At 37.2% G+C, this 25,235-nt stretch overlaps 1 protein-coding gene across 1 annotated transcript in view; it reads right to left on the reverse strand.

Moving 5' to 3' along the window:
- SLC6A20 (solute carrier family 6 member 20) overlaps positions 1-25,235 on the reverse strand; it is a 206,537-nt gene that overhangs the window by 67,230 nt on the left and 114,072 nt on the right. The window contains exons 6-7 of the mRNA XM_053715789.1: positions 22,728-22,969; positions 3,941-4,103 (exon numbers count right to left, since the gene is read on the reverse strand). Of these exons, the coding sequence (XP_053571764.1) occupies positions 3,941-4,103; positions 22,728-22,969 (405 nt within the window). The remainder of the gene's footprint in view (positions 1-3,940; positions 4,104-22,727; positions 22,970-25,235) is intronic.

A 25,235-nucleotide genomic window follows, 5' to 3' on the forward strand; every position in this document is an offset into this window, starting at 1 on the left:
CCTAAGACCCACTTCATTGTTGTTAAGATATTCCATCAAGTCAACTGCTTGCTGGTAGTCAGCTGACCATACAACAAGAAGATCACCTATGAATCTCATATATTTAACAAAATATTGAGCAAATCGATTAGTACCTCCAAAGACGTGGAACCGCTCCCACCAGCCCATGAATAGGTTTGCGTATGATGGGGCAAACTTTGCTCCCATATTCATGGGCTGGTGGGAGCGGTTCCACGTCTTTGGAGGTACTAATCATTAGAGAGAGATTTCCAGACAGAAAGTGAGGACCTCAAAAAGAGACTTCATGCTAGGGGTTATCCTAAAATAACTATAAATAAAGCCTTTTGGGAACCCAAAGTTGTAGACATGAAACAGCAAACATATGCCAGGACCAAGCCTACCCTAATAACGGCATATTCTAATCAATATCACCAGGTTTGTCAAATAGTTAAAAGAAATCTCCCTATTCTACAAGGAGATAAGGTCTTACGTAAGACCATGGTGGATGGTTGCACTTTTATATTTAAGCGCAACTTATCACTAGGAAATATGCTTTCTCCAAGCCTATTGCCGAAACAGGATATTGGTAGCTCTTGGCTGAAAGTGAAGGGTACCTACAAATGTGGGAAAAGATCATGTAAATCATGCGATCATATGCATGTGTCAAAAACCTTCACCTCAGCTACTACACAGGAGGTATTCCATACAAAAGGTTGTATTACATGTGGCAACAAGTATGTTATATACTTAATTGAGTGTGTACAATGCCACAGGCAGTATGTTGGCCAAACCACCCGTACAGTGGGCAAACGCATAAGGGAGCATTTGTCCTATGTGTCCCAGGAAAGAGCCGTATCTGCGCTTGCCAAACATTTTCTTGAAATACATGATGGAGAAGTTGGCACCCTCAGGTGGCAGGCTATTGAGCAAATCACCACACCTCGTTGTGGCGGTGATAAACTACAGATACTTTTGAGACAGGAGATATATTGGATACACAAGCTCGGTAGCCTGCTACCTGGGGGTTTCAACTCAGAATTTGATATAATAAATTATTGGCATAGATAGATTCTGAATGCTTCTCCTCTGGTATATACGAATCTTTTGTTTGTTTACTACTGAGGAGTGACTTCCTCTAATAAGCTGGGTCATATTATATACTATCCATTACCTGCCATAAACCTTTCACTTGTCATTAAGTGTAATATGGGTTAGCTATATATTACCAAACTAGATGGATTTTTCAAGTTGTTATTATTTTAAGCTTTTTATCCATTACACATATATAATCACACTTTTTGTCCACCTAATCGCTCATTTGTTACATTTTACTATGTATCTATATATTCTTCATACAGGTTATGATAATAGGAAATAAGTGAGGAATTTATGTATGCATTTATGAGCTGCTTTAGTCTCATTCTGTCCATAGCTCTCTATATTTATATCACTTTTGTTATAACACTATATTTTAATATTGTCTTGTATTGTTATTATGCCAATAAGTTTAAAACTCAAATAACAGTATATTTGTTTGCTACATGATACTGCCTTGTTAAGTATATGAGTCTGTACCTTTAAATGCTGCTACTAAGTATTTGTTTTTAAATACTCCCATGGGAGGTCTTTCTGTGCATATAAGGTGCACAGGTGCTACTATGATTACATCTAGGATTACGGCTGTCTTGGCTAAAACCGGTTAGATGTTTTCTGCAGGCTTTTAAATGTATGAGTTTTTCTCATGATTAATAAAGGACTTGTTTTTTACTTTTAAAGTCTTTTTCAACTGGTCATTTCATCTGAATTTTCCTGATAGTGCTGGGATTTTTCTTTTGTTTACTCACTTACGGAGTACAGGGACTCCTCTCTCGTTCAGCACACCAGGATCGCTTGGGGCCATTGGAGGCCTGTGATGTCATTTTTCACCAGAGGAGGCATTGTGTTTCTTGTGAGGAGCCGGGCGGAGTGTACACAGGTACGATACAGCTCAATGATTGTATACAAAAGCCGGTAAGATTGGATTTCATCCGCACAGAGAAGCAGCACTGAAGAAATACGGTATATTCCTTTGGTTTTCTTTACCCTTATCATTGTACTGTTTGCATTGCTTCCTACACAGCTTGGGGCACGGAAGAAGCAGGAGGCGGTATGCTCGCTATCAGCGTGGGTGAGTCACGGACCATCAGCTGTTAAGGTTGTAACGACTACCATAAGGAGTAACTCCTAACAGTTTATTTACCATACCCTGTTGTGTTACTACTATGCTTGCTCTCATCTACAACAGATACAACTTCTAAACTTGACTTTGCCGTATATGAACTTGTGTGCTATGTAAACAGTGTGGGATGATGTTTCAGAGATTCGGCTTGTATTTCAATAACTGTTTTCTTTAAAGATCCTTTATTAGTACACTCCGCTAGTTGCACATAGTAACAGCTTCCCAGAGACTTTCTTATACCTGTTTGTACTCTGAGATTGCTCTTTTCTCTTTTTTTATATATATATATATACTATATATATATATATATATATATATATATATATATATATATATATATATATATATATATATATATATATATATATAAGCAATATGTATTTATGAATAAATAGAACATATTCTGCTATGTAAAGAACATTGAAATGTGAAATATTAACATGTCCATGTCAGGTAAGCGCGACTTGTTGGGTGTTTGTTTTTCCCGACTTTTCACTCTATATAATGAAGTCTATGGGGGAATGCATTACTATTGTTGTGAAATTCCAAATCCTGTTTTTTTTTGCGCACATCAGATTAGCGATCATGTGTAAACTTTTGACTTGTAATACGGGCACTACCCGACGCACGGGAAAAACCTTACTTCTAGCAATGTTTACCCGTGAGCGGGAGTGCACAATAGCGATCCATTCGTAATCTAGCCCTTATTGAAGTGCCTGGTCTGGGGTCTGGGGGAATAGTAAAATTTAACTTTCACGATTCAGATAGAGCATGCAATTTTAAACAATTTTCCATTTTATTTCTGCTGTCAAATTTGTTACGTTCTCTTGGTATCCTCTGTTGAAAAGCATACCTACATAGGCTCAGGAGCAGCAATGCACTACTGGGAACTAGATACACATACATGCCTCTTGCCATTGGCTTACCCAATGTGCCCAGCTAGCTTCCAGAAGAGCATTGCTGCTCCTTTAACAAAGAATGCCAAGAGAATGAAACAAATATAATAATAGAAGTAAATTGAAAGGTTGTTTAAAACTGTAGGCTCTATAAGAATCATAAAATAAAAAAATGTGTTTCATGTCCTTTTAAGTGATAGGTGAACTTAAAGGGACACTCAAGTCAAAATTATACTTTCATAATTCAGATGGAGCAGACAGTTTTAAACAACTTTCTAATTTTACTTCCACAAACAAAATGTGCACTTTTTATATTTACACTTTTTGGGGAGTAATGTACCATGTCTGCCCGCATCGCTAAATACCGACAGCATATGCGTTTCTAGTGAAATGCTTGTTCAATACCGCCCCCTGCACATTTGTGACCAATCGGCTGCCAGCAGGGGGTGTCAAACATCCACTAAAAGTTGGCGGACAAGTTAAGCAGCATTGGTCTTATGACGGCTGCTTCTTAACTTAAGTTTCAGGTGGACCTTAAACTTCAGGGGTGGAAAGCAGCATCCACTGCTTGTTAAATCTACCCCCATGAGTCATCAGCTCCTACTGAGCATGTGCAAGAATTCACAGAATAAACGTATATGTATTTATGATTGGCTGATGGCTGTCACATGATACAGGGGGAGTGGAAAAAGACATAACTTTGAAATTTGTCAGAAAAAAAATCTACTACTCATTTGAAGTTCAGACTAAATGCAATTGCATTGTCTTTTTATTGTGCATCTCTTGTTTACACAAATCTACTGTATTTACGGGTCCTTTAACTTACTGTGCTTAGCTCTGTTTCCAAGCTGCAGTTTCTCATTTGTGGTACTATAGCTGAGTATTCTTCATGAAAAGTTGTGTTTAGGTAGCTTTTCATTTCTTCAAGATTGTCTGCAGTTAATGTGTCTTCTTCAAGATCAAAGGTGTTTGTTAATAATAGAATTACCCTGTAAAATCAATAGCAGAAGCATTAATGTTTATACTGCATTTACTAGTTAAATTTTTTAATGTAATACTTTGCTATTTTATACTTGGAATATCTCAAATGCATATTGAATTATATCATCATCTATTTACAGTATAGGGCCGATTTATCAAGGGCCGATGGCCCCTGATGCCCCTGTTTCCGTGCGGAAACAGCAGTTATGAAGCAGTGGTCTTAAGACCGCTGCTCCTTAACTGGTCCGCTGCCTCTGAGGCTGCGGACATCAATCCGCCCAATCCTATACGATCGGGTTGATTGACACCCCCTGCTAGCGGCCGATTGGCCGCGAATCTGCAGGGGGCGGCATTGCACAAGCAGTTCACTAGAACTGCTTGTGCAATGCTAAATACCGACAGCGTATGCTGTTGGCATTCAGCGATATCTGTCGGACATGATATGCTACAGCGTATCATGTCGGACAGACATTGATAAATCGGCCCCTATGAATCAAGTTCTAATGTTTGAAATTCAAAGCCCAACGCCTCCTTTACACTAGATTTATTTTTTGTTGCATATATGAACATTTTTCTTTTATGATTCAGATAAAGCAAATAAAATAAACTTTCCAATGTACTTCCATCATTAAATTTACTTTGTTCTTGTGGTTAGGGATGGGCGAATGTTTTGCAACATTAAAAAAAATTAAACAAATTTTAACACATTTGTTCGTTTCAAATTTCGAATGTTCGTACAACATAGTATTTCTAATGCTATCTTTAAATGTAATATTCCAATTAGGCAAAATTTGAATTAGAAAAATTCAAATCGATATATTTGTAATAGTATTTCTAATGCTCTATTTAAATGTAATATTCAAATTATGCAATATTTGAAATTGAAAAATTTGAATCAGTATATTTGTATTTATTATGTATCAAATCAAATGATACATTGGAAATTTCGAATGTGGATATTCAATCTAATTATGAACATTTGAAAACGTAAGTAACGTTCAAAAATCAGAAATAACATTTATATAACAAATTTTATGGGGTTTTCTTCATTAACAACATTCTTTTGTCCAAAATGAATATCAACAAGAGTATTTTTTAACCAAACAAATTGTACTTTCCACACATTCATCCATCCCTACTCATGGTATTCTTTGTTTCAGAGAATACCTTGATAAGGTTGCGTTCATGTTTCCAGAGAACTATAAAATTGCAATTTTGCAAATATTATTTTGAGCACTGAATGGCAGCAGTGCTTGCACAATGTATAACATTGCTAAAAGCATTGTTGCAAAGCTGCTGCCATTCAGTGCATTTTTAACCGTGAGAGGGCATGCATGATATAAAGTAGCTAGGGGAAGACGGTCATCGTTTCTCATTTTTTCCTCTGGCGTGAGCAATTAGAGGGGTGACATTTAGATCATATCAAAAATGTGAGTGCCTGTACATTGTTATTCCTAAGTAGGTAAAGGAACGGGAGACTTCTGTAAAATCCCAGTCAATCTTATCCTGCATTTGTATAGTCATAAAATTTCAGAGTAAGAAAAGGGACATAATACCCATATGCTAAATCACTTGAAAGTGATACGTTATAAGTGTAAAACGCTGAAAATAGAAAATATCCCCTCAACATCTCTATGTAAAAAAAGAAGATATTTGACCTCAGAATTTCTTCAGCTTATGAACAGTAATACTTCAGCTACTGTCAGGTGCATTTTGAAAAAAAACAACAACAAAAAACAGCCTATCAGCTTCATCAATGCTGATGTCACAATTTGCTTAACTGTGATCTCGTGGGATTTCACTGAAATCTCATGAGATTTCATAGTAAATTTCCTTAAAATGAATTGGGAAATAACATGACTGTGTTTGCACATGCCAGATGCTCAACTTGCTTGCAAGTCCTGGGACTGGCATCCTGATTGGCCGCTTAAAGTCCCTTTACAAAGGGATGTGGGGAAATTTTGAGGTAAAATATCCTTATTTCTTAAATAGAGATGTTGAGGTGATATTTTCTAGTCATCTTTTAACAGCTATGCTGCATTACTTTCAAGTGCTTCAACATTTGGGTAACATGTCCCTTTAATATTTAAACTTAAAAAGTTGCTAAACCTTACTACATGGTTCAGAATTAGTATGTTTACATGCAGTCCCCTGACAAATAGGAGCATGCTGTCTGCATTTATTAGTAAGTTTACCTCTCCCTCATGTATCTGAATACTTTCTATCTCTCTACGTGCTGGGCCAAAGGCTCAATCATCAGATTAAACACCAAGTAGACAGGGGGAACCCTGCCTTGTTCCCCTCTCTAGGTGAAATACAGGTGACAGTGAATCTTTAACTATAAGGGATGGCTCTGGGTCCTTGTACAGTTTAGAGATTAAAGCCCTAAAAGCCACAAGAGGCCAGTGTTTAAAACAGGTGGGACCACCCCTCTCTGCATACAAGTATAGGAGATAGATGCCCAACATCCCCCCAATATGTATATATATATATTTAAAATAAATTTATTTTAATACATCTAGCTCCTGTCAAGTGTTTCAGTCACCATTGATTTGCTTTTTAGGTTCAAGAGAGTATATTTACAAGCATACTACTATGGTTGCCTTCATGTGTGATGCAGTATGTGGTGCCCTTCCAGTGCTTCCACCCATTTGTTTAATATGTGCTGGGGGATAATAGCAATGTGGGTTTGATGAAGCAGGATTTAAGCAGTGACATAGGGATTAAAGCATTTGGGTTTAAGGCCAGTGTTTCCTTATAGCAGGGGTCAGCAACCTTGGCACCTCAGATATATTGGAACTACATTTCCCATGATGCTCAGACACACTTTAGGCTGGCTGAGTATCATGGAAAATGTAGTGCCAAGGATGTTGGCCCCTGTCTTATAGTATAGCTGGGGTACTGGGGATTAATTTAACCTGTGGCACATTATACACAGACTTGTGACATACTGATATGATTGGCTACAGTTGGAGTACTGTGAAAGGCTAACATGATATGTATTTATCTTAGGTATGATGCAAACCCATATTGACATTATATATACTGTACAACTAATGTAGGTATATTACCAAAACAGTTGCAGAATACTTATCAGCTCATTTAAAATGTTTGTAAAACTGAAGCCTAATATTTTTTAGGTGGATTGTGACAGATGCTGGATCATGACTTCAAGCAGCTCAGGTTGTTTGTTTGTGTTCTCATAGCATGTAATATGCTTATTATGGCCTCATACTGTTCTCAGCTGTGCACACGTTAGCTCTGAGGAGGGAGGCTAGCAGCTGCAATGGCCGCCCAAGACATGTTCTAATTGTTTATTGTGGGGGAGGGAAATAATGGCTACTGCAGTTCATACAGCCTTCACCATTTTGTCTACAGGGGTGTAGGCCTGTTAAGTTTCAGTTGCAGTGATGGCATAGTTAATGTTACAGACGTGCTTCATAGGTAACAGGCCACCATATTTGTACTCTGTTATCATCAACTTTGTAAGTGTGCATTTGTGGGTGCATATGAGTGTGCAAATTTATTTTTTTGTGCAAATTAGTTTGTCTATTTCTGCAGATGTGAGCGTTTTGTGCAGGAATATGTATAAACTATACGACCTACCAGAATCAGTTAGTACCTCAGGTGTTATAGATTTTGCCTGTAAGCCAAAAGTTTTCTTCTTCTTGATCTACAAAGTAAAATAACCCAACCTGGGAACACAGCATCCTAATGCTTCATTCCAAACTATGGGCTAGATTACAAGTGGAGCTCTAATTTATTGCGCACCCGTAAATGCACTGTGAAAAATAATAATGAAGCATTTTTTTTAAATAAAAAGCAACTGCACAAAGCAGTTTTTAGGGGTTACAGTTGGCGGGTGTAAAAGAAAAGGCACTGAAAAGTGCATTTACATTGTGTCTATTGGGAACTGTGTGTTCCCTGTATATACATATATATTTACTAGTCTTAAAGCCCGTGTACATGGACCAAAATGTGTAAGGACACGTATGTTCCCCTCTCCCTCATCTCCTCTACCAATCCCCTCTCCTGATATTCTCTCCCTCCTCCCTGGCGCTGTGAACATTTATTTTTCTGTAGCGTAGCGGTCCCACGCGCTCCCCCCCCTCCCCCCTCCAGCGATGAGCTGCCCACCAGCCCTCCTCCTAACCCTCCTATGCCACCAATGATCATCACCACCGCTGCCCGATGCCGAGAGAGACACAGATTGGTACCTCTGCAAGACTATTTCTGCACTGACCCACTAAAAGTAGTGAGATCGCGGCAGAGAGAGGCAGCCTCTACTGTGCATGTGCATTGTATCGTGCGCAGTCGGCGGTCACTGATCCTTACAGACATGTATGTTTGTCGCGGGCTGCAGTCTCTACTACGCATGACTGCATTGGACAAACATACCTGGCCTTTTATAATATAGGATGTGTTAATATGTGTATATACACATATTTATACATAAAGATATATGTATATATTTATATACATATATATTTAACATTTTCTGCCCATCGCTGAGGGACTTACCCCCTTCGCACTGCTGACAACTTGTAATACACGCACATTAGCGTGCACTGGTATTACTCAGTGGAGCTCAAATATCGCTTTCACGAAACCAATATTTAGCACTCCACATGTAATCTGGCCCTTACTGTTCAAAAAGATAGATAATTCCTTTATTACCCATTCCCCAGTTTTGAACAACCAACACAGTTTTATTAATATACTTTTTACCTCTGTGATTACCTTGTATCTACGCCTCTTTTGACAGCCTCCTGATCACATGGCTATTTATTTATTATCTATTGAATTGCATTTTAGCCAATTAGTGCAGTGTTAGCCACAACCCAGGAGAGAGCACAATGTTATCTATATGGTCCACATGAACTAGCAGTTTCCTGCTGTGAAAAGCTAATAAAAAAGCATATGATAAGAGGCTGTCTGTAGTGGCTTAGAAACAAGCAGCAATTTAGAGGTATAAATGTTATAAAGTAGTAAAGGCTTTATCTATCTTTTTAAACAATAACAATTTTGGTGTTGATTATACATTTAAATTGAATCATTTTTTTTATTTGAAGTGCTCATGCAGACAATAAATAAATTAATCAATTAATTAATTAATCTTTAAACAAAATTCAAATGCAAAAAAAAATCATTTCTTTAGTTCATTAGTACATGTCATTTTTGCATTAGTGTCCTTTGTTTACAATGCATTTTAACTACCTGCAATGTGTGCCTATGAACTCAAACAGCTCCTAAATGTCTCACAGGCGTTCTCCTGCTCAGGAGTTGCTATGTATTTATACCTTTTACTAAGAAGACCAGAGAGATATTGTTGTATACAGTGCATCCATGTAAAGCAGAAAAATAATGTATGCGTTCAGATATAACAGTGATAAAAGCACAGTGTTGAAAAAACAATGACCAATGATGCAGCCACTCTTTAGCATAAAATGAAATGGACCAATCACTGAAATCATTTTCACCATTTAGTGATCAGTAATTCCTAAACCCTCTTTCTTTTTCATGTTTATAACTAGAATAAATATTACTTCTTTGAAAGCCCATTACGTATTCCTTCTTTGTCTTCACTTTCCATTCTCTGTACACTTATCTTTTTTCTTACTTCGCATATATTTATGTTTTTTTTATCGTGTTTTTCCTTTTATATTTAACTTTTTATGTTACTTTGATTCTGTTAGTGCATTACTAATCATTACTTTACACCTTTATTTATCTTGCTCTGTTAATTACTTTTTCTCTTTCTATTCATTGTCTTTACACTGCTATATTGTCTATACACAGCCTGTTCAGTGATGTGCGGTGACTTCAGAGGCTGGTGAGGCAGTGGCTAGGAATCGGATACGCCTTCATTCTTTAGATATCCTTTGTTGAAGAAATAGCAATGTACATGGGCGAGCCAATCGCATGAGGTATCTATATGCAGCCACCAATCAGTAGCTACTGAGCATATTTAGATATGATTTCAACAAAGGATATTTGATTTTCTTCATTCTTTTGATATCCTTTGTTGAAAATCATATCTAAATATGCTCAGTAGCTACTGGAAAGTTGTTTAAAATTACATTCTCTATTTAAATCATGAAAGTTTTTTAAGGACTTGACTGTCCCTTTAACTACCAACTTAACTGGAGTGATGCTGCCTGCAACGCAATAAAAATAACTGCCAAAAAACTTCTTAAAGAAATATCATGCTGCTTAAAAATGTTCTATCGTTCAGAGCAATAAAAATAACTGCCAAATAACTTCTTAAACTTTAAGAAGTTTTTTGGCAGTTATTTTTATTGCTCTGAATGATAGAACATTTTTAAGCAGCATGATATTTCTTTAAGAAGTTTTTTGGCAGTTATTTTTATTGCTCTGAATGATAGAACATTTTTAAGAAGCATGATATTTCTTTAAGTACTCAACAAGTTAATATCTCTAATTAAAATGCAAAGTTAGCTTCTCAGATGATAAGCACCTTTTATTGAAAAGAGCAACAGTAAACTCCAAATTTCTCCCTGATGAAGATAAGTTACACAATTACCGCTAACCTTTTTCCAGAATATTATCTCACGCTTTCAAAAACAATGCTTTCTTTCTAAATCTGATTTTGCATATGAAAAAGAGCCACATTTTATTGATGCTTTTGACAGACTGTATTCTTTTCTTGCTAGAATACTGCTTTTAAATATAACACAGCTTAATTTTTTATCATAAAAAGTGCAGGAAATCTAATTTCTGAAGGGGGGTTATGTGTAGCCTGGTGGGTAGAATAATCAGTTGAGATTTTAACATGAAGAATGTGACTGCATATACAGTTTGCAATAAAACAAGAGACTAAAATTAGTCAGGAAAAGCAGATATGCCAAAATAAGTCTTTTTAAAACATTTTTTATTTTAATTTGAAGTAATGTTGTTAAACACCAACAAAGGGTATTATTGTCTATAACCTATTTCTATCTTTATATTTTTACCCCTCTCTTTGTTCTAAGAATTTTTTTGGCAGTTATTGTTATTGCTCTGAACGATAGAACATTTTTAAAGCAACAGCATGATATTTCTTTAAGCAATAAAAATAAATGCCCAAAAAATTCTTAAGATAAATATCATGCTGCTGCCTTAAAAATGTTCTATCGTTCAGAGCAATAAAAATAACTGCAAAAAAACTTCTTAAAGTTTAAGAAGTTATTTGGCAGTTATTTTTATTGCTGTCTGAACGATAGAACATTTTTAAGCAGCATGATATTTTTTTAAGAAGTTTTTTTAAATTTGGCAGTTATTTTTATTGCGACTCCAGCTCCAGTAACACTACAGTTAGGTAGGGTAGTTAAGGGCAGGCATTAAATTATCTGTCTGTACTAGAAAAGAATTAGACATCACAAGCTATTATTTTATAAGGATATTTTTACTTCTCCCTTACTCTCTAGAGTCTAAGCTGCTAGAGAGTAAGGGAACAGTAAAAATATCCTTATAAAATAATTCACATGAACTACCCACAGGTCCCACAATCAGATGCCGCCTGCCAGTAGTCACTCTGAACTTGACGACCGGACCGGAGGGCCAAGGGGGAAGCAGGTGGAGTCTAACTCAGTGCACTGCTGTAAAGCAATCATGGCTGCTGCGTGCAGTCATGAATGTGCTGGTCAGCCTGCAACGGCATTGATGATTGTCAAGCCGCTTCACTAGCCCTTAGCCCACTGCCCAGTGCCCACCACACCCACAGTCTTACTCACTCAATACCACTTCCAACATTACTCTTCAACAGCCTCCTCTATAACACTCAGGCTTTCTCCCCTGCAGCTCATTTGTGTTTGATCTTGGTGAGGATCTAATGTATGTGTTTGGGTTTGTCTAAATAAATAATGTTTTCTTGTTCTGGGGGGGGGGGTGAACATGAATCATATAGTTTTGTTTTGATTGATAAAATCTCTAAAATATGTTCATTGGCTCTATAAATAGCAAGAAAAAAATATCACTTTGAAAAGACAAAAATGTTTCCACATCTAGTACTAGGTTTATGTAAGTTCTTTAGTGATATTGTAAGTCCAGGAATTGATCTAATACTCCATTTATCAAGTACAACTTTAATGAGTGTATACAACTGGACCCCTTTTACAATAGTATCTAAATGAAAGTACCTCTAGGAAACATTGCCAGTTGTCCCACAGCTACTCTGGACACCTATTTATATTTCACTGCACACCCAGTTTACCTCCCTTGTTTCGTTGGACCTTAAAGACACAACTCTGGTTCCACAGCACCTCTAGGACACCTCTGTAGTTTCCCATCACATCTAGGAGAACAACTGCCTCAAACAACCTATAAATGGACTCTTTAGTTTCATATAGCTCCTCTAGGACACTCTTCACCTTTAGGACACTTTTCCTCACAGAACCTTTTTGACAAGTATTTATTTACCACCTCCATGACACCCTTAATATAACAGCACCTCTAGGACACCCTTAATATAACAGCACCTCTAGGACACCCTTAATATAACAGCACCTCTAGGACACCCTTAACATAACAGCACCTCTAGGACACCCTTAACATAACAGAACCTCTAGGACACCATTTTCATAACAGCACCTCTAGGACACCCTTAACATAACAGCACCTCTAGGACACCCTTAACATAACAGCACCTCTAGGACACCCTTAACATAACAGCACCTCTAGGACACCCTTAACATAACAGCACCTCTAGGACACCCTTTCCGTAACAGCACCTCTAGGACACCCTTAACATAACAGCACCTCTAGGACACCCTTTCCGTAACAGCACCTCTAGGACACCCTTAGGACACCCTTAACATAACAGCACCTCTAGGACACCCTTAACATAACAACATCTCTAGGACACCCTTAACATAACAGCACCTCTAGGACACCCTTAGGACACCCTTAACATAACAGCACCTCTAGGACACCCTGCCTGTTCCTTGTCTGTGGGTGACTTTTTGCCATTCCTTGTGTACTGGTGTCTCCTTTCCCACCATTTTCCCACCCTCCACCTCCTTACAGGTTTACCTCAGACATTCACAGTCATAACTGGGCCTCTAAATACACCTGTGAAACTCCTGCCTCCTCTCTTTTATTGGCAAGTTTTATTTAATTCTCTGCAGGCAACTATATATATATATATATATATATATATATATTCCCCATTATTTTACTTATTCTTTTTATTATATAGTATTGGAATTATTTTCTCCTGACTATTCTCTATGGCAGCATTGTATGTAAGATGTATTAAGGGGATGATATTTATAATAATATTCATTTTGTAACATGTTTTCATTTAATTTCCTCAGAGAACAATCCTTTATCTGGGCAGATTTTTAGAAAAGTCAAAAAGCATCCCTCCATGTGAGTGTTACTCTGACACTCTCGATCCTTTCTCAACAGGAACCTGGGGAAACAGGGCCACTGATATTAGACCCTGCAACTATTACTGCAAAGAATTGCAAGAGGGTTACACTACATTTAGAATCAGTTTCTGATATGTCATCTGATTCCTCAGCCAATAAACATATTTCTTTTGTGCCTAAAACATTATAGACTTTAAAGCATAATACTCCTAAAATACTGTTCAATTTTTGTTAAAAAAAGGATATCCTAAAAACTGCCAAGATACATTTTTAGACATGGTAGGTTCAGCAACTAAAATTTGCAAAATTTCAGAGAAAGCTAATTCCTCTGCCTCTTTAGACCCTTTGTTATCCAAGAATGTATATATAAACTCTTAGCATAAATGGAAAAGCTAACACCTTATTAGCCGAAGAGAGAAAGAAGCATATTTTAATATAGACCATAGACTTAAGGGGCAGTCTAGTCAAAACTAAACTTTCATGATTCAGATAGGGCATGCCATTTTAAACAACTTACCAATTTACTTTGATCATCAAATTGGCTTTGTTTTCTTGGTATTATTAGTTGAAAGCTAAACCTAGGTAGGCTCATATGCTAATTTCTAAGTCCTTGAAGGCCACCTCTTATCTGAATGCATTTTACAGATTGTCACAGCTAGAGGACATTAGTTCATGTGTGCCATATAGATAGCATTGTGCTCATGCCCGTGGAAGTTCGTATGAGAGGGCACTGATTGGCTAAAATGCAAGATTGTCAAACAAACTGAAATAAGGGGGCAATACAAGGTAATCACAGAGATAAAAAGAATATTAATATAACTGTGTTGGTTATGCAAAACTGGGGAATAGGTAATAAAGGGTTATCTATCTTTTTAAACAATAACAATTCTGGAGTAGACTGTCTCTTTAAATAACTCTCAAAATTGGCTCCAAAAGCAAATAATCTTCTCTTTGGAGAAACACTTCATAAAGAAATGAACACTTCAATTAATATTTGTTATTCCCTGAATAAAGCAAACAAGTAATATAATTGGCTCCTTATATAAAAGGCTGTTACATAAGCAACATGCTTCTAGTCAAAAAGAAAAAACATAATTTATGTAAGAACTTACCTGATAAATTCATTTCTTTCATATTAGCAAGAGTCCATGAGCTAGTGACGTATGGGATATACATTCCTACCAGGAGGGGCAAAGTTTCCCAAACCTCAAAATGCCTATAAATACACCCCTCACCACACCCACAATTCAGTTTAACGAATAGCCAAGAAGTGGGGTGATAAAAAAGTGCGAAAGCATATAAAATAAGGAATTGGAATAATTGTGCTTTATACAAAAATCATAACCACCACAAAAAAGGGCGGGCCTCATGGACTCTTGCTAATATGAAAGAAATGAATTTATCAGGTAAGTTCTTACATAAATTATGTTTTCTTTCATGTAATTAGCAAGAGTCCATGAGCTAGTGACGTATGGGATAATGATTACCCAAGATGTGGATCTTTCCACACAAGAGTCACTAGAGAGGGAGGGATAAAATAAAGACAGCCAATTCCTGCTGAAAATAATCCACACCCAAAATAAAGTTTAATGAAAAACATAAGCAGAAGATTCAGACTGAAACCGCTGCCTGAAGTACTTTTCTACCAAAAACTGCTTCAGAAGAAGAAAATACATCAAAATGGTAGAATTTAGTAAAAGTATGCAAAGAGGACCAAGTTGCTGCTTTGCAAATCTGATCAACCGAAGCTTCATTCCTAAACGCCCAGGAAGTAGAAACTGACCTGGTAGAATGAGCTGTAATCCTCTGAGGCGGAGTTTTACCCGACTCAACATAGGCAAGATGAATTAAAGATTTCAACCAAGATGCCAAAGAAATGGCAGAAGCTTTCTGGCCTTTTCTAGAACCGGAAAAGATAACAAATAGACTAGAAGTCTTTCGGAAAGACTTAGTAGCTTCAACATAATATTTCAAAGCTCTAACAACATCCAAAGAATGCAATGATTTCTCCTTAGAATTCTTAGGATTAGGACATAATGAAGGAACCACAATTTCTCTACTAATGTTGTTGGAATTCACAACTTTAGGTAAAAATTCAAAAGAAGTTCGCAACACCGCCTTATCCTGATGAAAAATCAGAAAAGGAGACTCACAAGAAAGAGCAGATAATTCAGAAACTCTTCTGGCAGAAGAGATGGCCAAAAGGAACAAAACTTTCCAAGAAAGTAATTTAATGTCCAATGAATGCATAGGTTCAAAGGGAGGAGCTTGAAGAGCTCCCAGAACCAAATTCAAACTCCAAGGAGGAGAAATTGACTTAATGACAGGTTTTATACGAAGCAAAGCTTGTACAAAACAATGAATATCAGGAAGAATAGCAATCTTTCTGTGAAAAAGAACAGAAAGAGCAGAGATTTGTCCTTTCAAGGAACTTGCAGACAAACCCTTATCTAAACCATCCTGAAGAAACTGTAAAAATTCTCGGTATTCTAAAAGAATGCCAAGAAAAATGATGAGAAAGACACCAAGAAATATAAGTCTTCCAGACTCTATAATATATCTCTCTAGATACAGATTTACGAGCCTGTAACATAGTATTAATCACAGAGTCAGAGAAACCTCTTTGACCAAGAATCAAGCGTTCAATCTCCATACCTTTAAATTTAAGGATTTCAGATCCTGATGGAAAAAAGGACTTTGTGACAGAAGGTCTGGTCTTAACGGAAGAGTCCACGGTTGGCAAGAGGCCATCCGGACAAGATCCGCATACCAAAACCTGTGAGGCCATGCCGGAGCTACCAGCAGAACAAACGAGCATTCCTTCAGAATCTTGGAGATTACTCTTGGAAGAAGAACTAGAGGCGGAAAGATATAGGCAGGATGATACTTCCAAGGGAGTGATAATGCATCCACTGCCTCCGCCTGAGGATCCCGGGATCTGGACAGATATCTGGGAAGTTTCTTGTTTAGATGAGATGCCATCAGATCTATTTCTTGAAGTTCCCACATTTGAACAATCTGAAGAAATACCTCTGGATGAAGAGACCATTCGCCCGGATGCAACGTTTGGCGACTGAGATAATCCGCTTCCCAATTGTCTACACCTGGGATATGAACCGCAGAGATTAGACAGGAGCTGGATTCCGCCCAAACCAAAATTCGAGATACTTCTTTCATAGCCAGAGGACTGTGAGTCCCTCCTTGATGATTGATGTATGCCACAGTTGTGACATTGTCTGTCTGAAAACAAATGAACGATTCTCTCTTCAGAAGAGGCCAAAACTGAAGAGCTCTGAAAATTGCACGGAGTTCCAAAATATTGATCGGTAATCTCACCTCCTGAGATTCCCAAACTCCTTGTGCCGTCAGAGATCCCCACACAGCTCCCCAACCTGTGAGACTTGCATCTGTTGAAATTACAGTCCAGGTCGGAAGCACAAAAGAAGCCCCCTGAATTAAACGATGGTGATCTGTCCACCACGTTAGAGTGTGTCGAACAATCGGTTTTAAAGATATTAATTGAGATATCTTTGTGTAATCCTTGCACCATTGATTCAGCATACAGAGCTGAAGAGGTCGCATGTGAAAACGAGCAAAGGGGAACGCGTCCGATGCAGCAGTCATAAGACCTAGAATTTCCATGCATAAGGCTACCGAAGGGAATGATTGTGACTGAAGGTTTCGACAAGCTGAAATCAATTTTAGACGTCTCTTGTCTGTTAAAGACAGAGTCATGGACACTGAATCTATCTGGAAACCCAGAAAGGTTACCCTTGTCTGAGGAATCAATGAACTTTTTGGTAAATTGATCCTCCAACCATGATCTTGAAGAAACAACACAAGTCGATTCGTATGAGATTCTGCTAATTGTAAAGACTGAGCAAGTACCAAGATATCGTCCAAATAAGGAAATACCACAATACCCTGTTCTCTGATTACAGACAGAAGGGCACCGAGAACCTTTGTAAAAATTCTTGGAGCTGTAGCTAGGCCAAACGGCAGAGCCACAAACTGGTAATGCTTGTCCAGAAAAGAGAATCTCAGGAACTGATAATGATCTGGATGAATCGGAATATGCAGATATGCATCCTGTAAATCTATTGTGGACATATAATGCCCTTGCTGAACAAAAGGCAAGATAGTCCTTACAGTTACCATCTTGAACGTTGGTATCCTTACATAACGATTCAATATTTTTAGATCCAGAACTGGTCTGAAGGAATTCTCCTTCTTTGGTACAATGAAGAGATTTGAATAAAACCCCATCCCCTGTTCCGGAACTGGAACTGGCATAATTACTCCAGCCAACTCTAGATCTGAAACACAATTCAGAAATGCTTGAGCTTTCACTGGATTTACTGGGACACGGGAAAGAAAAAATCTCTTTGCAGGAGGTCTCATCTTGAAACCAATTCTGTACCCTTCTGAAACAATGTTCTGAATCCAAAGATTGTGAACAGAATTGATCCAAATTTCTTTGAAAAAACGTAACCTGCCCCCTACCAGCTGAGCTGGAATGAGGGCCGCACCTTCATGAGGACTTAGAAGCAGGCTTTGCCTTTCTAGCAGGCTTGGATTTATTCCAGACTGGAGATGGTTTCCAAACTGAAACTGCTCCTGAGGATGAAGGATTAGGCTTTTGTTCTTTGTTGAAACGAAAGGAACGAAAACGATTATTAGCCCTGTTTTTACCTTTAGATTTTTTATCCTGTGGTAAAAAAGTTCCTTTCCCACCAGTAACAGTTGAGATAATAGAATCCAACTGAAAACCAAATAATTTGTTACCCTGGAAAGAAATGGAAAGTAGAGTTGATTTAGAAGCCATATCAGCATTCCAAGTCTTAAGCCATAAAGCTCTTCTAGCTAAAATAGCTAGAGACATAAACCTGACATCAACTCTGATAATATCAAAAATGGCATCACAGATAAAATTATTAGCATGCTGAAGAAGAATAATAATATCATGAGAATCATGATCTGTTACTTGTTGCGCTAAAGTTTCCAACCAAAAAGTTGAAGCTGCAGCAACATCAGCCAAAGATATAGCAGGTCTAAGAAGATTACCTGAACACAGATAAGCTTTTCTTAGAAAGGATTCAATTTTCCTATCTAAAGGATCCTTAAACGAAGTACCATCTGACGTAGGAATAGTAGTACGTTTAGCAAGGGTAGAAATAGCCCCATCAACTTTAGGGATTTTGTCCCAAAATTCTAATCTGTCAGACGGCACAGGATATAATTGCTTAAAACGTTTAGAAGGAGTAAATGAATTACCCAATTTATCCCATTCTTTGGAAATTACTGCAGAAATAGCATTAGGAACAGGAAAAACTTCTGGAATAACCACAGGAGATTTAAATACCTTATCCAAACGTTTAGAATTAGTATCAAGAGGACCAGAATCCTCTATTTCTAAAGCAATTAGTACTTCTTTAAGTAAAGAACGAATAAATTCCATTTTAAATAAATATGAAGATTTATCAGCATCAATCTCTGAGACAGAATCCTCTGAACCAGAAGAGTCATCAGAATCAGAATGATGATGTTCATTTAAAAATTCATCTGTAGGGAGAGAAGTTTTAAAAGATTTTTTACGTTTACTAGAAGGAGAAATAACAGACATAGCCTTCTTTATGGATTCAGAAACAAAATCTCTTATGTTATCAGGAACATTCTGCACCTTAGATGTTGAAGGAACTGCAACAGACAATGGTACTTTACTAAAGGAAATATTATCTGCATTAACAAGTTTGTCATGACAATTAATACAAACAACAGCCGGAGGAATAGCTACCAAAAGTTTACAGCAGATACACTTAGCTTTGGTAGATCCAGCACTAGACAGCGATTTTCCTGTAGTATCTTCTGACTCAGATGCAACGTGAGACATCTTGCAATATGTAAGAGAAAAAACAACATATAAAGCAAAATTGATCAAATTCCTTAAATGACAGTTTCAGGAATGGGAAAAAATGCCAAAGAACAAGCTTCTAGCAACCAGAAGCAATGAAAAATGAAACTTAAATAATGTGGAGACAAAAGCGACGCCCATATTTTTTAGCGCCAAATAAGACGCCCACATTATTTGGCGCCTAAATGCTTTTGGCGCCAAAAATGACGCCACATCCGGAACGCCGACACTTTTGGCGCAAAATAACGTCAAAAAATGACGCAACTTCCGGCGACACGTATGACGCCGGAAACGGAAAAGATTTTTTGCGCCAAAAAAGTCAGCGCCAAGAATGACGCAATAAAATGAAGCATTTTCAGCCCCCACGAGCCCACAGGGAAAAAGAGTCAAATTTTTGAAGGTAAGAAAAAATGATTAATTCAAATGCATTATCCCAAATATGAAACTGACTGTCTGAAAAATAAGGAATGTTGAACATTCTGAGTCAAGGCAAATAAATGTTTGAATACATATATTTAGAACTTTATAAACAAAGTGCCCAACCATAGCTTAGAGTGTCACAGAAAATAAGATTTACTTACCCCAGGACACTCATCTACATGTTTGTAGAAAGCCAAACCAGTACTGAAACGAGAATCAGCAGAGGTAATGGTATATATAAGAGTATATCGTCGATCTGAAAAGGGAGGTAAGAGATGAATCTCTACGACCGATAACAGAGAACCTATGAAATAGACCCCGTAGAAGGAGATCACTGCATTCAAATAGGCAATACTCTCCTCACATCCCTCTGACATTCACTGCACGCTGAGAGGAAAATCGGGCTCCAACTTGCTGCGGAGCGCATATCAACGTAGAATCTAGCACAAACTTACTTCACCACCTCCATCGGAGGCAAAGTTTGTAAAACTGAATTGTGGGTGTGGTGAGGGGTGTATTTATAGGCATTTTGAGGTTTGGGAAACTTTGCCCCTCCTGGTAGGAATGTATATCCCATACGTCACTAGCTCATGGACTCTTGCTAATTACATGAAAGAAATGTAAAATTTTGTTTAATTATCAACCTTAAAATTCTAAACCATTTTGTAGAATAGAACCATTTTAAAATGGAGGGTATACACATTTTGAGAGATTCCTTCATTATTCTGATTAGAAAGACTATATCTAAGAGATGCATATATTAACTGTCCCAGACATCCTTCTCACAGAAGTGTATTTTTTTTTTAACTTGGCCACCTATAGAAGCTTATGAATGTCCCCCCTTTCAGAATTATTTAAAGGGACAGTTTACTGTAAAATAGGTTTTTCCTTAAAAAGTTTCTGATGACTTGTTATACCAGCTGGTTGTGTTCTTTGACCTCACACCCCATCAAAATGGGTAGAGCTTGCAAGGAAATCAGATCTCCTAAAGGAGCTATTGGTAAACAATTTAATACACTCCAGAAGGTAAAAGGTATCATTGGAAACAATGTAAAGGAGAGAAAAAAATTAGGGTAAACTGTCCCTTTAAAAGGGATATGAAAACCAAACATTTTCTTTTGTGATTAAGACAGAACATACAATTTTTAAAAAGTTTCCAATTTACTTCTATTATCAAATTTGCTTTGTCCCATGATATTCTGTGTTGAAAAGATACCTAGGTAGGCGTCTGTAGCACTACATAGTAGGAAATAGTTCTTCCATCAAGCACTCTTGCATATGGATACTCCTAAGCTTATGTCCCTGCTTTACAACTAAAGATGCTAAAGGAACAAAGAAAATTTGATAATAGAAGTCAAGGTCTACTAGGATACCAGGATATTTATCAATGGGCTGCAACAGCTGAGGCTGGAAAGCTACGATTTAAAGAGATGATTAATGAATTCAATTGGGTTGTAGGGTGCCTATGAAACAACAATCGGGCACTTTTTTAATACAAACTAATATATTATTCTGAAAAATATATTGGGGAAGGAATATCCCAGTATTCCCCTTTGAGAAAAATGGATGCTGCGCATTCTACTGACTCAATGAAAAATAGGGCTTGTCTCCAAATTTTAAAGGGCTGCTGTTTATTCCCAGTCTGGCCCTGATAGAAGTAAATTAGAAAGTTGTTTAAAATGTCATGTTATATCTGAATCATGAAATAAAAAATTGGGTTTCATGTCCCTTTAAGTGATTCTTTCTTCCTTCTTCTCATCACCCCTCTGCATTCTTTTCTTTCAAACCTCCTATTCTCCTACCTCAAATTCCAGATCTTCATCTAGATCCAGACCTAAACCCTCTCCCTCTCATATCTGTAAGCTCCCTCCAACTTGTAGCCTGGTTAATTTAGTTTATCATGGGCATCAGTATTGATTTTCTGTCAACTTTTTAGGGTATCTGTAAAGCCTAATGCTTCAGATTGGTGCTATGATATTACTTTTTGCCCACCTATTTTTAAACCTTTTAAGTATGCCTTTAGTCTTGTCTATATTATGAGTCTCTGGTCTTTCAAATTATTAATTTAGATTAACCTATCTTTGTGCTGGAATATGATAAATTATTTAAATATTTTCTCTACCATTCTTTTTTACACCTATCCCTTCTTTATCTTTTCAGCACAAAGTTAATTTTATTTTATATTATTTTTATCTTAAATATATTTTTTTGCCTTTATTCAGCTCCAATTGTCTTACATTATCTTGCAGATTGATACTTTCTTACTCTGTTCTTTTTTCCAACAGATGACTGACGATGTACGGCAACAGAAAATTTATACAACTCTTCAACACCACATTTAATACCATTAGAAAAACTCTCTCTTTCATGTTCTGTTTTAAAATTATTTGCCTGATTTGTCTAATAGTTTTGGACTTTTTTTTTCTATTTTTCTGCTTTGTTGTTGGATCAAAAAAGAAAGAGGTGAGTTTGAGGATTACTGTTCACTATATGGTCGCAGGTTCCTTTCATTTCATCATAAAATTATGAATGTAATGTTCTTTAAACATTCAAAATTCTATCTAATATTCAGCTCACACATTTCTTACAAGACTGTAAACTTGTATGAAAATAGTAGACATGATTAAGAACCTGGTATAGGTTTGAAACGTTGTTTATATGATGGACCCTGCAAGAGATTAATAAAGGTCTTTTAAATCTTACTGGAGCTGGAAAATCACTTCTTTGAAGACTGTAAACTTACCATGCAATAAATGTATTTTTTTTTATTGAAAGTTGACAACAACTTTTTAGTTTAATGCTGGCAACTACTCATGGGTAACTAAATCTTATTACCAGTTATAAACACGAAAGTGCAATCTATGAACTTTGATCTCATCTTATCACATTTGGTATCCCATTAAACTAAATCTATAATGTAATTTCCTTACTTGCTTAGACAGCTTTCATAGTTGAAGGTAGCCTTAAATCCATAGATTGAAAAGGTCACAACGCTGGCAAATATGGATGTCCCACTGTTTATTAGAGAAACAATGATAGCATGTCTTTCACAGTTGTTGTTCGGTTCATTGTAACTTGCAAAGGCAATAAGGCTTCCAAATCCAAGACCCAAAGAGAAAAAGATCTGTGTTGCAGCATTGATCCAGGCTTTGGGATTTGCTAATTGATCCAACTAAAAATTAATGAGCACAGTTAGTAATTGTTTGTTACACAAATAATCATTATTTATATGTATCAAATAACTTCAACTACATTTTTATTTGTACCCATTTGTATGTACTTACTCAGAATTCCTAACTGTAGGGAATACGCAAGGGTAGATCCTATTCTACATTTAAAACAGCCATGTTTAATGGCTTTAATAATAAAAAAAAAGCTAGTTATTAACTAAATAGTATTTGCAATTTGTGAAATATTTCAACATTATAAATGGAGGGGTGATTTCTCAAACATATACAGGACGTAAGTATGACATCAAAGGTTAATTTTGTTGTGATTTCACATATATATATATGCCTAAAATGTCCATGAGTATTGATTTATATAGGTGAAATGACCAAAAAAATTAAATATATGATTTGGCAGCAAAGTCCACAATTAGGAATTCTATGATGTTACTTTTAACTGTCTCTGCCCATTTTCAAGAAATGGGCCACCATGCCATCCAGCTCTGCTTAAGGCGTATAAAAAACCTAGGAAGGGCAATAGACATAGGAATCTCCTATATAAAGAAACATGTATTTCCTGATTTATTTTGAGTGCTGGTCTCTTTTTCTATTGTGACTGCTTCTACCAGTTCTTACATTTACAAAAGCAGTCTTTATCAAATTTAATAGAATGTGTTTATCTTCCACTTTTCAAGATTACATCTGGAATAGGATCTATCCCATTATGTGCTGAAGAAATCTAGAGAATGCTATAAAAGGCTTAAATGGACATGAAACCCAATTTTTTTTCTTTCATGATTTAGGTAGAACATACAATTTTAAACAACTTTCCAGTTTACTTTTATTATCACATTTGCTTCATTCTCTTGGTATCATTTCTTGAAGGAGCAGCAATGCAGTACTGGTTGCTGACTGAACACATGGGGTGAGCCTATGACAATAGGTATATACAAGCAGCCACCAATAAGCAACTAGAACCTAGGTTCTTTGCTGCTCCTGATCTTTCCTAGATAAACCTTTCAGCAAAGGATAACAAGAGAAGGAAGCAAATTAAATAATAGACGTACATTGGAAAGTTTTTTAAAATTTTATTCTCTATCTGAATCATGAAAGAACAATTTTGGTTTTCATGACCCTTTAAAAAGAAATTAAATTCAAAACATTTCTATCATGCACACGAAAAAGCACCATTTAAAAACTAACGCCTAGATTTAGAGTTCTGCGGTAGCCGTCAAAACCAACGTTAGAGGTCATTAAAGGGTCTAACGCTCACTTTGCAGCCGTGACTTTTCCATACCGCAGATCCCCCTACGCCAATTGCGTATCCTATCTTTTCAATGGGATCTTTCTAACGCCGGTATTTAGAGTCTTGGCTGAAGTGAGCGTTAGAAATCTAACGACAAAACTCCAGCCGCAGAAAAAAAACAGGAGTTAAGAGCTTTCTGGACTGACGCCGGTTCATAAAGCTCTTAACTACTGTGGTCTAAAGTACACTAACACCCATAAACTACCTATGTACCCCTAAACCGAGGTCCCCCCACATCGCCGCCACTCTATTAAATTTTTTTAACCCCTAATCTGCCGACCGCACACCGCCGCCACCTACGTTATACTTATGTACCCCTAATCTGCTGCCCCTAACACCGCCGACCCCTATATTATATTTATTAACCCCTAATCTGCCCCCCTCAACGTCGCCGACACCTACCTACACTTATTAACCCCTAATCTGCCGACCGGACCTCACCGCTACTATAATAAAGTTATTAACCCCTAATCCGCCTCACTCCCGCCTCAAAAACCCTATAATAAATAGTATTAACCCCTAATCTGCTCTCCCTAACATCACTGACACCTACCTACACTTATTAACCCCTAATCTGCCGACCGGACCTCGGCGCTACTCTAATAAATGTATTAACCCCTAAAGCTAAGTCTAACCCTAACACCCCCCTAAGTTAAATATAATTTAAATCTGACTAAATAAATTAACTCTTTACCTTACCAGCCCTTAAAAGGGCCATTTGCGGGGCATGCCCCAAAGAATTCTGCTCTTTTGCCTGGAAAAAAAAACATACAATACCCCCCCCCAACATTGCAACCCACATACCCCTAATCTAACCCAAACCCCCCTTAAATAAACCTAACACTAAGCCCCTGAAGATCTTCCTACCTTATCTTCACCACACCAGGTATCACCGATCCATCCAGGCTCCGATGTCTTGATCCAAGCCCAAGCGGGGGGCTGAAGACATCCATCCTCCGGCTGAA

This window comes from Bombina bombina, chromosome 5, assembly GCF_027579735.1.
Source record: "Bombina bombina isolate aBomBom1 chromosome 5, aBomBom1.pri, whole genome shotgun sequence".
NCBI lineage: Eukaryota > Metazoa > Chordata > Amphibia > Anura > Bombinatoridae > Bombina > Bombina bombina.